This window comes from Myotis lucifugus, unplaced genomic scaffold (genome assembly GCF_000147115.1).
Source record: "Myotis lucifugus unplaced genomic scaffold, Myoluc2.0 scaffold_409, whole genome shotgun sequence".
NCBI classification, from domain to species: domain Eukaryota; kingdom Metazoa; phylum Chordata; class Mammalia; order Chiroptera; family Vespertilionidae; genus Myotis; species Myotis lucifugus.
In genome coordinates, this window is record NW_005871457.1 from 62,614 (window position 1) to 76,504 (window position 13,891).

General features: G+C 48.8%; 1 protein-coding gene across 6 annotated transcripts in view; it reads right to left on the reverse strand.

Moving 5' to 3' along the window:
• Nucleotides 1-13,891, reverse strand: part of ADAM17 (ADAM metallopeptidase domain 17) — a 44,004-nt gene that overhangs the window by 3,675 nt on the left and 26,438 nt on the right. For 5 of the 6 annotated variants that reach the window (XR_001351056.2, XM_023743723.1, XM_006102334.3 and 2 more), the window contains exons 7-17: nucleotides 13,050-13,139; nucleotides 10,935-11,048; nucleotides 10,050-10,194; nucleotides 9,859-9,947; nucleotides 8,594-8,746; nucleotides 5,811-6,010; nucleotides 4,640-4,743; nucleotides 3,511-3,645; nucleotides 2,658-2,788; nucleotides 1,816-1,894; nucleotides 1,011-1,099 (exon numbers count right to left, since the gene is read on the reverse strand). Coding sequence is in view for 5 of the 6 variants with exons in the window: in XM_023743723.1 (XP_023599491.1) it covers nucleotides 1,011-1,099; nucleotides 1,816-1,894; nucleotides 2,658-2,788; nucleotides 3,511-3,645; nucleotides 4,640-4,743; nucleotides 5,811-6,010; nucleotides 8,594-8,746; nucleotides 9,859-9,947; nucleotides 10,050-10,194; nucleotides 10,935-11,048; nucleotides 13,050-13,139 (1,329 nt within the window). In the remaining variant the exon portion in view is untranslated. The remainder of the gene's footprint in view (nucleotides 1-1,010; nucleotides 1,100-1,815; nucleotides 1,895-2,657; nucleotides 2,789-3,510; nucleotides 3,646-4,639; nucleotides 4,744-5,810; nucleotides 6,011-8,593; nucleotides 8,747-9,858; nucleotides 9,948-10,049; nucleotides 10,195-10,934; nucleotides 11,049-13,049; nucleotides 13,140-13,891) is intronic. The other variant, XM_023743727.1, reaches the window with a different exon arrangement.

Genomic DNA, 13,891 nt, shown 5'->3' on the forward strand with positions numbered 1-13,891 from the left:
CAGCACCCTCCCTCCTGCAGCAGCTTGCTCAGAACAAGAATCGGGCCTCACAGAGGGTCCACAGGTGTAACTCTCACTGCATAGTAAACAGCACGAGAGCTACTAGCTGTGCTGAGGCTTCCCAGCGCTCACCTGGGGGCAGCACAAGTGGAGCCTCAGCCTGCCCATCGTGCGGAAGACAAACCCTCGCTTTCACAGAGAAGCAAGGAACGATCTGGAGTTCCTCAGACAAAGCCCCATTCGACCTGCTGGCTGTCACTCATTTTGAACGAGAATAAACAGACTGCTCCTGCTCAGTATCTGGAAGGGTTTAAACACCCACATGGTGATGCCAAGGACCTGATGGCACAGGGCACCATCTTGGGATGCGGGTGTTTGCTGTTTGCTCTGTGACAACAAAGCCTGCAAATACTTTTGTTGAGACACTTCACTCATCTGAGGTCCTAGGCAAATCCAGCTCACCAGTACCCTGTGGCCCTGGCCAGTTTGCTCAGTGGATAGGGTGTCGGCCTGTGGACTGAAGGGTCTGGGGTTCAATTTCGGTCAAAGGCACGTAGCTGGGTTGCAGGCTCGATCCCCGGCCCTGGTCAGGGCCCGTGCGGGAGGCAACCAATCGATGTGTCTCTCTCACATCAATGTTTCTCTCTCTGTCTCTCCTCCTCCCTTCCACTCTATTTAAAAAAAAAAAAAAATCAATGGAAAAATACCCTCTGGTGAGGATAACAAAAAAATAAAAATAAACGAACAGCCTCCTGTGCTCAGAAGTATAAAATTCCTCAGAAATTCTACACAAGAATGAAACATCTACACACAAAAAGTAAGATTCTTTTAAGGCCTATTAGCTAAGCTCTTCACAAGATATGCTGTCCTCGGGCTAACACCAAAATATGTCATTGGAAACAGTAGGTCAGGTTTTGTTAAGGGCAGATTTTATCTTTTCCACAGATCCTATGGCTGGAGTTGTTCAACATTTTAAGAGAAGATTTCACTACTTACAAATGGTGACTTACCACACAATGGACAAGAATGCTGAAAGGAATCCAAAAGATCAAGGAGAAAACCAGGACGGAGCCCACGATGTTGTCTGCTAAGAACTTCCCTGTGAACAGTTTCAGACAGTGACTGACCGGACCCACGGACTGCACAGTCTCCAAGGAAATGCTCCGAGCATCGTCGCTGTGACGAACGCCATGGCTGCTGCCTGGACTCCTGACTCCGTAGAGCCGCGAGTGTCTGTGCACCTGGGAGACCTGACCCCCCCTCCGCCCCCACCCGCCTCAGAAACAGCCCTGAGACAGAGGTCAGTGCAGCTGATGGATGAAGTCCCAAAATCGCTCAATGACATCCTGTACTCATTCCCAGAGTCACTGGGAACGGAGTCACTGCACAGAGGCTGCTGGGAACAATGCTTATGAAGACAGTGTTGTTGCTCTCTGGGCATTTCTGTGACTAAACTCTAAATTACGGGCCCTAGAGGACATAATACATGCCCTGCTTCTGCAAAATCTGAGGCCGTTTGTAAAATGAATCCATCAGGTAATTTCAGATTTCCAGTCTGTAGGACTGACCAGGCCGACTCTTGTGCGTGCGTTTTATTTAGCAGAGAAGGAAGCCGATGCTTTGACTAAGCACCGATTCCCTCGTCTGAAAACTGCATCCAACCCCCACGGGGAGGCCTACACATCCCATGAGGCCCAGACGGAACGAACGCAGGGACTGTTCCCTCTGCTGCTGCAGGACCAGAGTCTACACTCTCCAATATCACCGCAGACATCAGCTCGGTTCTAAGCAGACAAGCACCTGGGGGTCACCTACCGAAAGTATTGATGCTCAGCTGATCGATGAAGTCCCAAAATCGCTCGATGACATCCTGTACTCGTTTCTCGCATTTGCCCTATGAACAGAAAACAGCATTTTTCCTAAAAGAAATGCACTTAGAAGCAATGTGGCTTTCTGCAAACAGCTAACGCATGAAGGGCTTCACAAAGTCAAACGCCTGGCTCACCTTCGATATGGGCAATAGTTTAAGTGTGATGAGCCCTAAGAAAGGAGGGGGTGCTATCACTGAGGCCTCACCACCGGGCCGTTTCTATACGTGAACTTGGGGTTCCCAAGAGACGGATTCAGAAACCCAGGATGTAAAAGATGTGAGTCCCAGGAAGGGTGGCACTGAGCACCCCAGGGACACAGCCAGAGGCCTGGGAAGCCTCTGGACACTAACCCTCCACCATGTTTTGCACAAATAAGAGACCAAAGGGTCTGACTTGGGTGGATCAAGCTGCTTCTAGATCTTTCCTACTTACAAATGGTGACTTACCTATATTTTTGCAATAGTAGTCAATTTCATAATTAACAGAAAACCAAATGATCAGGACCCACCGCCCCACAACCACCCACTTTGCCAAAGCTCCCAAGGTCCTGGCCAGTCGCTGGACTCGGAGCCCCCTGCTCTGGAGAGAGCGCCGTTTCCCGAGGGCGCCTGGCTGTGCGCATAGGCGGTGCCCACGCTGACCTCACCAGACGGACTCACACAGGAATGAGCGCTGGGTGAGGAGAGGGCAGCCCTGGTTTGTTTCCTTCCATTTGCAAAATTGAGGACAACGTGAAAACATTGCCCACCTGGCTGGACAGAAAAAGCTGTACATAAACGTACTCACATTCATGTCACAGAACCCTACTGTACAGGGCTTCCCTTTCCTCAAAAACAAGTTCTTGTGCTCGGAGTCGACGTAGGGCACGCACCGGCCCTGGGAGTCCCGGCAGCACACCTTGCACGAGTTGTCCGTCTCTGAAACCAAGGGGCACACAGCTGAGTTTTCTTGGACATGTGGCTCTCCTTCCTTCCCTTCCCACCTGAAGACCTGACTCCACTGTGTGGATGCTGAGTTCCCAACCCAGGGGTTTTGATTTCTGGGCTGTTTTGAAATCAACAGAATTCTGGGCTGGGGCAGGAAGCTCAGAGCCCAGTCCACCCAAGGTCCCCCCTCAGACCCAGAGGCTCCAAAAATAATGTGAAAGACAAGTGTCTGAGAGGCCAGCACGATGTTGCCAACCATCACTAAGGAGGCCCCTGGCCTGGCCCACCACCGGTGGCGAGCGTCCTCCTCAATGGGCCAGTCCTGGAATCGGCGCTCTCCGGTGGAGTGTGGAAGGAGCACCACAGCTCAATGCCAACGGCACCAGCTCCTGCTGCCTTCGTGCGTGTCTGACACCCACCCCCACCCCGTCACCCACAGAATCCCCTCCTACTCGCCCCACACTGGCCACATGGTCTGAAAACGTGGCAAGAAGGGAGGCCAATGGGCTGGTTTTCAGACAGTGGAGCCAGGATCTGAATCCAGAGGTCTGTCTCCACATGCCACCTGCACGCCCCTGACGGTGCTGGGCTCGCCCCATCCTCAGCAGCAGTGAGTAGCTGACACTGTCAGGGCCCCAAGTGGAGGGCTGGGGCCGGGCAGACACAGGCCACCTTCTCCCCGCAGCCAGGACGTGGCGGGGACACGTGCTCACCGTTACACGCGCAGGACTCCAGCTGCTGCTCCCTCTCGCAGAAGGGCACACACTTGCCGTCCTTGCACTTGCCCAGGTCCAAGCACACCGTGTCGTCCTCGGCGTTCCCCGGCGGAGGGCACTCACTGCTGTTACCTGGAAGCACCAACAAGCGGAGGCCCCGTGAGTCACGCCTCCAGCCCCACAGGGCACGCCCCACGCATGGTCCGGACCCCGAGTCCCGGTCTGGCAGAGAGTAAAAGGTGACCCACGGGCCAGGATGACAGGCCGTGTCCAATCGGCAGTAAGCAGAGGAGGGCTGGGACCTAATGCCCACACTCTGTCTCCCGGGCCTCACCTCAGCCACTAACACTGGCCGTGCAGTCTGCTCTACCTTTTACTGTGAAACCTAAGAGACATATAACATACGCGTATGTGCTATCACCACTAGTAACACCAACACTAGTGCCACCAGCTAGACTGAAAGCGCACTCCCCGTGGAGAGGTGTTCAAGAAACTATATGAAGATGAGAAATCACTTTGCGAACATCAAACTGGCAAAAAGTAAGAGTCTTGGCAAGGACGTGGGGACAGAGGCGCCACGGGCCCTCAGGGGCACTGACACACGGTCCCCCGGCTCTGGGACCAGTGCAGGAAGGGCGTCTGCCGCAGCCCTGCCCCACGTGTCCAATGGCAGCTATCCCAGCAGCTACTGCTCGACGAGTGAGATCATCACATGACTAGCGCCCAGCAGGTGCCCCAACATGAACTCAGTGCAGACACAGACAGCACACAGTGAGAAACGGTACTGAGCGGACAGGTCTAAGGGAGAACGCCATTCGGCCTGTTACACACACAGACACAGAGCAGCACCTTATGCTTCAGGGGGATACACACATCCAGGCAAACGTTCATCACAGCAGAAGGGACGCCCACGAGAGGGAGGAGAGCGACGGGAGGGGAGGAGGGGAACTGTCAGGAAACAGACGGGTCTGCAGGACCCTGACCGTGTGCCACACACTAAGGAGCTCCCTCCACTCAGCATGGGAAGTGAAGAGAGAGCTGCTTTCATGTAAGTGAAACAAGCCTGTGTCCCAAACACGCATGTCCCCACTCAAGCAGAGTCTTCCAGAACCAGCAGGAGCCGTACCTGTGCAGTAAGACACGCCTTTGCACGTAGCGTTAATAGCCTCTTGGCACTTCTTCTGGGCGGTCTCAAACTGGCAGTTTTTACAGCAAGGACTGTTCCGGTCACTGCAGAGGAGCAGACGGGTCATTCAAGCCAAAGGACAGTTCAGAGCCAACACTGCAGTCCTGTTACAGGCCCTGAGGATCGGTCGCAGGGCAAGGTCTCCAGGCTGGGTCACCCACTCCTGCATAACCCAACTTGCAGGTGCTGGCGCCACCTGCATACACTCTGTCTGCCTGTCCTCATGTGGAATCAGGCAGAGCAACGCAGACAACAGGACAGGCTGGTCCCGAGTGACTCGTCTTTAAAACATCTTGGGTGTCCTCGGTTTTGATTAGCTTAATATACATAATATATTAATGTAAAAGAGAACACTGGCCTGTAGGCAATCAATGGTCAAGAAACGAAGCAGCCCAAGCCCTCCTCCGAGTATTTACATGTTAATATGCATGTAGGCAGTCAAGTCTGTGATTCACCATAAACTAAAGCTGTCCCCTCTGCTTCCACGGCAGGCCCTGGCTCTCAGGGACATAAAAATGGCAACAGAGGTGCCTTCTAACTTGTAACCTGCTTCCTTCACATTTGGTTTTGCCATTAAACGGGACAACACTAAACTCTTGTGTATGTGTCCCAGGACTGCCAGTCGATGGTGTCCAGAATTTGCTATTACAGTGGGGCCTTGACTTACGAGTTTAATTCGTTCCGAGACCGAGCTCGTTAAGGAGCTCGTTAACTCAAATTACTCTATCAACTCTGCAAAAAATCGGCCAAGAGACAGCTGGTATCTCAAAAAACTCGTTAGTCGGGACACTCGTAAGTCAAGGCCCCACTGTATAGAGAATGCAGCATGAAGAGAATCATCAACCGTCTTCCCTGACACCTGTTTCCTCAGAAACGATTCTTGCTCTGGGGGAGTCTCCACGTGACCGCAAAGTGTGCGAGAGTAGGGATTCCGTGACAGACTGGCAGACTGCTCGGAGGAAGCATTTCTCTTGCTGTAATGGGCAAAGGGTAAACACCTGTGTGCGCGGTACACACGCCCTCTCATCGATTCCAAAGCCCCTGTGCTTGCAATCTGCCGGGACCTGGACACCTGCCCTCCCGGCCCCGGCCCCGCCCCCGCCGTGCCCACCTGCACTGCACACCCTCTTTAAACGTGCAGTTGTTGTGGCAGCAGGTGTCGTTGTTCAGGTACATGATGCCTGGGTCGCACTCCTCTCCTTCGTCCACGCGGGAGTTCCCGCACACTTTGTTGCTGCGCTCTTGGAAACACTCCTGGGCCTTGCTTTCGATGGTCTTGTAGATGGACTGTTTACTGCAGTTTGAAAACAGCTGAGGAGAAAAAAGGACCCAAAATAACATGAAAATCCATTCCCCTGTGTGTGCACCGCCTCTCCAAACTCTGAATGCAAAAGTCCATCGGAGCCTCCTGAAGGCGTGTCAAGTTCACGGCCATCCCTCTATGTGCCTCTGCCTGGGACTGATCCTCGCCCTCCGTGAAATGTTGAGAGGTGGGTGCGGATTTGGCGAAGAGCCTAAAATTCCTCACAGGAAGGCAAGCTGCACGCAGGCTGACCCCAAACATCCCAGCCAGTCCGTCGAGAGGACGAGCCGTCGGGCACGAGTGGAGGATCGTGAGCTCCACCAGACCACAAGCCGCGCCTGCTCGGGCCTGGCACCGCCGGGGACAGTGCGAACCATCACAGACCTCGTCTTCCTAGATACCACGTGCAGGCACGCCAATGGGCTGACCTGGCTCACCACCCCCTTCCCTGGCTATCTGTATGAATGATCCATTTTAAAGACTTTCAATAGTTGAGCTTACTGAGAAGCAGTCTTATATTCACTGAGTGGCCAGATTATTATGACCACCTGACGTTTATAGGCAAATTAGCCGTACACTGCTTCGTATGGGATATGGAAGCCGAAGGCCTGTTCGAACACCTTTGCTGTCTGCAGTTACCAAGATAAAACGTCTCCAATTCACACAGGAACACAAGGATTGGACAGTTGAGCATTGGAAAAGTCATGTGGTCCGATGAATCACATTTCCAGTTGCATCATGCAGATGGCAGAGTGAGAATTTGGCAGAAACAGCATGAAAGCATGCACCCCACAGGCATGAATGCAACCCTTCAAGCTGGTGGGGCAGTGTTATGGTTTGGGGAATGTTTTCCTGGCATGATTTGGGCCCTTTAATTCGTGTGGAACAACGTCTGAATAGCACAACATACCTAAGTATCGTTGCTGATCAAGTTCATCCTATCCTGTTGATGGCGTATCCCAATGGAGATGGCTTCTTCCAACAAGACAAGGCGCCATGCCACGGTGGTCGTATTGTGCAAGAGTGGTTTCAAGAACATGAGGGAGACTTTACCTTGCTTAGGTGGCCCCCACCATCACCAGATCTCAATCCAATGGAGCATTTGTGGGACGAAGTTAAAAGAGCCATCAGGCAGCTGGTTCCACAACCATCAAATCTCACAGAACTGGACAGTGCTATTCATCAGGCATGGTGTCAGATTCCTCACATCACCTTCCAACATCTCGTGGAGCCAATGCCAAGAAGAATCGCCGCAGTATTGAAGGCAAAAGGTGGCCCAACGAAGTACTGATGGGGTGGTCATAATAATCTGGCCACTCAGTGTAGTCTATTAAAATATTAATTCTAAACTGTCATCTAAACCAGGGGTCGCCAACATTTTGGACCTCACAGACCACCAGTGGTCTGCAGACATTCTCTACACATTCTCATGAGTCCCCAAGATTTTCAGTTTTCGAAGGTGACTAGTGGCTCAAAGGCTCCTCTACCCTCGCTTCCCAGAACCACGAAGGTGGCTCCTCCTAAACTCGACAGACTTAACAGCCAGGAGCTCTGACAGAGTCCACTGGCCAACCCACCTGACACCGGGAAGAAGGGTCAGAGGCACAGAGAAAGCTCGGCATCGTTATTTGAGGTGGGGTCTCCACGGTTCTCTGCAAATTGCTAAAATGGCTTCTTTCACCCCAGACAAGCGCCACCAAGCCCCTGAGGAGTGGAGAGCACAGGACTCCGAGGTGCTGTGACCACTGAGGCGCACACAAGGAAAGGCCAGAAAGCTCTCCGAGAGCCACCGCCCTGAGCAGAACACGACCTGGACTTCTGAAAGGACCTTCCAATGGTTACAGTGAAGACGCTCGGGCCTGGCTCCCGACAGGCAGGACAAACACTCAGCATCTCTCCTGACCAGAGACCGACTCCGAGCCCTCCCAGCCCTAACGCAGCACGACAGCAGTGTGTTTTCCTCACTGCTTGCTGCTGCTCAGCTCCAGGTACCATGAAAGGACCAGACACCTATGGACACTCTCTATTAAGTCTCTGTTGTTAACAATATCCCAAGCCAACCCGCATATCTATCAGAATAGATTGTTCACATACGTACCAATACACTGACCAGGTGCCACCTACCCGATCAGACACTGGAGACAGAGCTGCGAACAGAAAGACCAGGGCCCTTCCCACAGGAGGCTTAGAGTCTGACAAATTATGTATTTTGTTGCAACAGTTTATGAAAACATGCAAATGGTGAAGTACTGCAGAGTTTAAATGAATGACAACTTGTACATGAAAATGAGAGAAGTTTTAACTTACAGCCTGGGCCCACCAGACCCTGCAATCTAGACCTGCAACACAAACCTAAGCTATTGCTAAGTTCCCACATGGCTCAAACGCACATGCTGAATCTTGATAACAAACAGCCCAGACAACAGCTTTACCCAGATGTGATGGGCCACATTTCACTCCCCACACACACCCAAGTTTCCAGGTACCTGGTAGTTTGCAGTCCATCCCCGAATGGACCCGTTCTGAGCTCTGGTTATAACTCAATAGCCTCTTTCTTTCCCAACCACATCAAGACGCTCTGAGACACATACCTTATTGTTCTCATGATCTCCGCTCACAGCTATGGGATACATCACGAATTTTCCTCCCTGGTCCTCATTTGGGGCACATTCCGCTAGACCATCCGGATCATGTTCTGCTCCAAAATTGTGCCCCAATTCATGAGTTGTAACCAGGTCAGCTTCCTTAAAGATCATGCAAAGAAAACATTACTTTCCAATACCCAACCACCACCGGCTTGGGCCAGTGGGCCCCGCTGTCTTAAACAGGGCCCTGAGGAATGGGATCCTGAAAGATCCTAACTCTGCTCAGAGGACAATGTCCTCAGCTAAAACAGCCACCTCCCCACGTTCCCCTGAACATCTGGGCAGCCATGTGACCGGCTCTGTCGCTGAGCTATAAACAGAAGCCAGTGGGTGGGACCTCCAGACCAGTTTTTAAAAAGGGACAGACTATGCTCTCTTTGTCCTCCTTTCTGCAACACCGAAGGGAACCATCGTGTGACCATGAGGACAAAGGCTCAAGGACAGAGGGAAGACCCTGGGCCCCCAGCATCTGAGCGCGGGAACACCTCAGAATGCCGCCCACGAACTTCTCGACTGCGGCAAACACACCCCTTATCTAAGTCACTGCTTACTGGATTTCTGTTATGTGGACTTTCTGGAATATGCCTAACACATTCCTAATGGATATATCTGGGCAAAAACAAGATCCTAAAATATTCCAGAGGAAAGAACAGGTCACATACAAAGCATAAAAGATTGGAGTGACTTCAGACTCTTTAACAGGAACACAAAGCACTAAAGGACAATGGAGCCATGCCTTCAGATTCGGAGGGAACTGGGAATGCACCAGCTCAACGATCCAGTTTAATCGCAGGGGAGCTCCTGAGGGTCTATACCAAAATGCTGATATTAGTCACGAAGAGAGTGCGGGCCCAGGAAAGGGGAGTCCGGGTGGCTGAGACCATAGCCACATGCCGGGCCAGCAACCAGCACCCGCAGAGGAGGGCAGCGGAAGGGCCCCGGGGACAGCTTACGGAAAACAATGGCCCAGATGGGTCTTGGAAGAAGTTTGACCAGTAATTTTTATTTTCTTCTTTATACCTTTTATTTTCAGATTTCTCACCAAAGAACATGTGTTTAGGCCAAAAAAAAAAAAAAAAAAAAAAAAAAAAAAAAAAAACAACACACACAAAAAACCTAGTATGTAGTACTCTTTTAGAAGATATCTACATAAATATATAACAACTATAATAAACTAAACATCTATCCTTTTAAAAAATAAAAGAACATACCTTCGTAAGAATGGTTTTACCATAATTTTTTGTGCTGGTCAAACCACTATTCAAATAGATATTTTTCTTTCCATTTGGACTATAATAAGCTAAAGGAGAGAAAACAGACAAAGTGCTTGTTCAGTACAGAATTCCAACATAAGCCAATCCGCCTGCTGTTCCCACAGTCACACAGCAAATGGGAAACTTACCCTTTGGACAAACACCTCCGTGACTGTTTGCTCTGGGAGAACCAACATAAGCCAATCCAAGAGTTCCCATATCAAAATCCTGGTACGTGAAAAGATGTGCTAGGCAGACTTTAGATGCTTCTTCAGCTATATCAAAGCTAAATTGCTTTAAAAAAGCAAAGTGTTCTTAATTAGATTAACAATAACATGACATGGAAAGATGTTTCAGCCAAGTATTCCAGATCAGCTCCATATGATTGCAGGTCTGCACCAAATAGTGCGGGCAACGCAGGGCAATGCTCCTTGCCCACAGCTCGCACCCACCTACCTGCACAGGTGAGGAGCAGACTGTCATCTGAAGGGGGTGGGGACGCAAAAGGGCTGGGCTGGGAGCTTTTTATAGCAGTTCTAAGAAACGATGAGGGTTGGTGGGAGAGCACACAGCCCAGCACTGGGGACATTCCAAATCTGCCAGACCCAGTACTGGGATGCCTACCTCTCTCAGGGGCCTCAGAACTTCACGCGAAGACAAGGGCTTCTAAAGTATTTCAAGAATTCTAATGGTTTTAGAAGAAACCTCTACTACAACAACCCACAGTCTCCAATTAAAAAATACCTTGATTTTTAAAATGCTTAAAATGAACAGCAGGGTCCTGGCCAGGCAGCTCAGTTGGTGAGAGCGTCATCCCAATACACTAAGGTTGTGGGCACAGTGTTTTGCCCTGCTGGCTGCTGGCCCTGCTGCAGGGGACAGGTGACGGCTGACCAGCTGTCTGGGCTGCTCCGGTTCCCAAGCCCCTTTTCTAACATTTCCCTTCGTCAGTAGACATACCCCCCCCCCCGCCCCCGCCCCGGCAGAAACCACAAGTGGTAGCAACAGCGTCACGTCCAGGGCTCCCCACCTACCTCCAGCAGCGTCTTCACATCCCAGGCATCCTTTTCTTCATTTGGATAACTTTTTGCCATATTATAGTGCCTTTGACCAGGTTTTACATCCTCTGGAGTCTTGAAAATGCGAATCTATACTTAAAGAGATAATATACTTAGAACACTTCCGAAAAAGTCTCAAACTAAATACTGCATTGTTTCAGATATTCAATAAAAGCCGATTCTAGAAAAAAATATGTTTTGGAACCAGAATTACATAAAATTCTTCAGCCCTAAATAATTAATGTTTAAAAACAAAGTGAGAAGCAGATGATAATGGAGAATTTGTCAATGAATGATTTATAAATTTACAAATGTACTCCCAAATTTTCATTTTTTCTATATTTAGTTCAAACAATGAGAACTTCAGTTTCATTAGCCTAAAATATTTAGTTCAACTCTAGTCAATGATGCAGGGATGCAGACTAGGATGTACGTCACTATAAGCCACAGGAGTAAAAGGGTATTAAGAACAGGGGCTGTTCCTTGTACATGTCGCACAAATACTATTAATCCTGCAGCAAGGAACAGCCATGCTCGGCAGGCCGCTCCCGAGGGCTCTGGCGCTGCCTGCCCGTGGAGGGCATAATCGGCTCTGCTTGGCCACCACTGGGTGAGCTTTGCAGCTCTGGGGGTGGGTGGTCAAGACCAATTCTGGGATGGAACAGGAAGCCTCCGGTGGCGGCCCATCTAAACCGTATCTTCCAACCCGCTTGTTATCATTAAAGAAGCTGATATTTTTAGCCCCTAGATCACATCTATTTTTTCAACTGGTTCCAAGTTCTAAAGCAAAAAAAAAAAAAAAAAAGCTTTCTTTACCGATCCCCTAAAACTCAATCAAGTCGCAGCTGTTTTAAACAAGTGAGGCAGCTTTATTTGAACCACAGTGGGGTAGTCACCAACATATTCATGAAATGGAAAAGCATGATCCAGAGAGTACGCATACCACCACTGTGTCAAATACACACACACACACACACACACATGCTATACATGCAGAAAGGTCTCTGGAAAAATACACATGAATCTAGTGACATGGGTGTCTCTGGGGAAAGAAACTGGTTTGACAATGAGCGGAGATTGTGGAGACTTACTTTTCACTGGCTTTTGTACCATATGTATATGTTACCTATTCAAATAATAACTTAAAAAAAGAAAATGCAAGTAAAAGAATGGGAAAAGGGAAAAATAATTCTCTTAGTTTTATGCAAGTACTATAAAAGTTTAACATTTATAAGAATGATGTATAATTTCAAGGTTTTTTTTTTTACTCTCTAAATTCTAGCTACAGAGCCTATAAGAATATGGTTAATTCAGAACAAAGCCTAGGAAAAAATACAAACAATAATTTCCATATCAAAGTGTCCAGAGCAATACCCAATTTCAGAACAGTCTTTTTAATTAGTCTTATCAATTTGGAACAATTTTTACTATGAGATACTAAGATGACATTAATACACTGTGGCTGGACACACTCTATTTTTTAAAATATATTTTTATTTATTTTTTGGGTTTTTTTGGGAGAGAGGAAGAGAGAGATAGAAACACTGCACACCCCTATGGGGATTGAGCCCGCAACTTGGACATGTGACCTAACCGGGGATCAAACCCATCACCTCTTGGTGCGTGGGATGATGCTCAACCACTGAACCACACCAGCTGGGCTGGACATATTCTATTAACGAGATATAGGAAATCAGGAGGTTTGGGAGAAAGTTCTAATGGGTCTGTACGCATAAATGCCTTGCAATGTACACAGTAGTTCTGAGCAACTTTTCTGACTACAGACTCAACACTACGTGCCAGGATTCTAACTGAAGACAGAAAGCATGATCACAGGCAAGGAAAACAGGGCAGGGGATAGAAAGGCCCTGAATTCAGAGAAGGGAGAGATCAGAGCAGCAAAAAAGGCTTTTTGCCTAAAACAAGCTTAAGAACAGAAAACTTCATAATCTATAAGTAATTAATATAAAAAACACTGTAATTTAACAAATAAAAATTATGGCATTTATTTATTTATGATTACATCTGAAGTGACAAATAATTACATCACAGAACTTAGCTGAGTGTGTGAGCCAATGCATTGATAAGTACCTGTTCTATCTGTATTCCATAACCTTTAAAGCCTGCGTTGTCCCAGGAAGTGTTCCGGTAGATGTCATCGACTCTGTCAATGAGCTCTATCTGTGTGAGAGGGAGAGAGACATTATGTACCTTTACTGCTCTTTGCAACGTAATGAATCCTGCAGGGAGAAAACGCCATTATAAAAGTGTCTACCAATTACAAACACTAGCATAATAGTATTCTTTATCATTGACAGTGCTAACAAAGAAGTTATTCCCAGCCCCAAATAAAGTGTTGTTACCAGAGTAAAACAGTGGTACACCTTAGTATAAATCAAAGTAATCAACTGCATATGGAACCAAAATACCAAGTAACCAGTTTTTTTAAAAAAAACCTGCCATTCCAGTCAGTTACAAAAATGAAAATGAATAGTCAATCGATTTACCTAAAAGTCTCTTCTAGGAAATATTCTGTCTTCACTCGGTCTCTTGGCCAGTTCCTCAAATGCCTTCCTTAGAGAGAGTGAGGAGCAGTGCCAGGCCCTGCTCAGCTTGTCCCCCCCCCGCCCTGGGCGGAGTGCAGCATGGGGACCAGGCCGAGAGCCAGGAAAATGAGGCTCACCTCCCCCTTCCCTCTGTGCTCTCACTTGGGAGGGGGAGGTGGTTAGCGAGGGAAAGGATGATAGCCAAGGACGGTTCACACCACCAAGAACAAAACACTCAGCAGTACCTTCTCTCAAAGAGAATTTTTTATTGTTCAAAACTGGCTAGATGAGGTTTGTTTGGGCAACTGCAAAGCATGTTATAGGTAGAAAACTGCTCTTTGCTTAGAGCAGTGATGGCGAACCTATGACACGTGTGTCAGAGGTGAC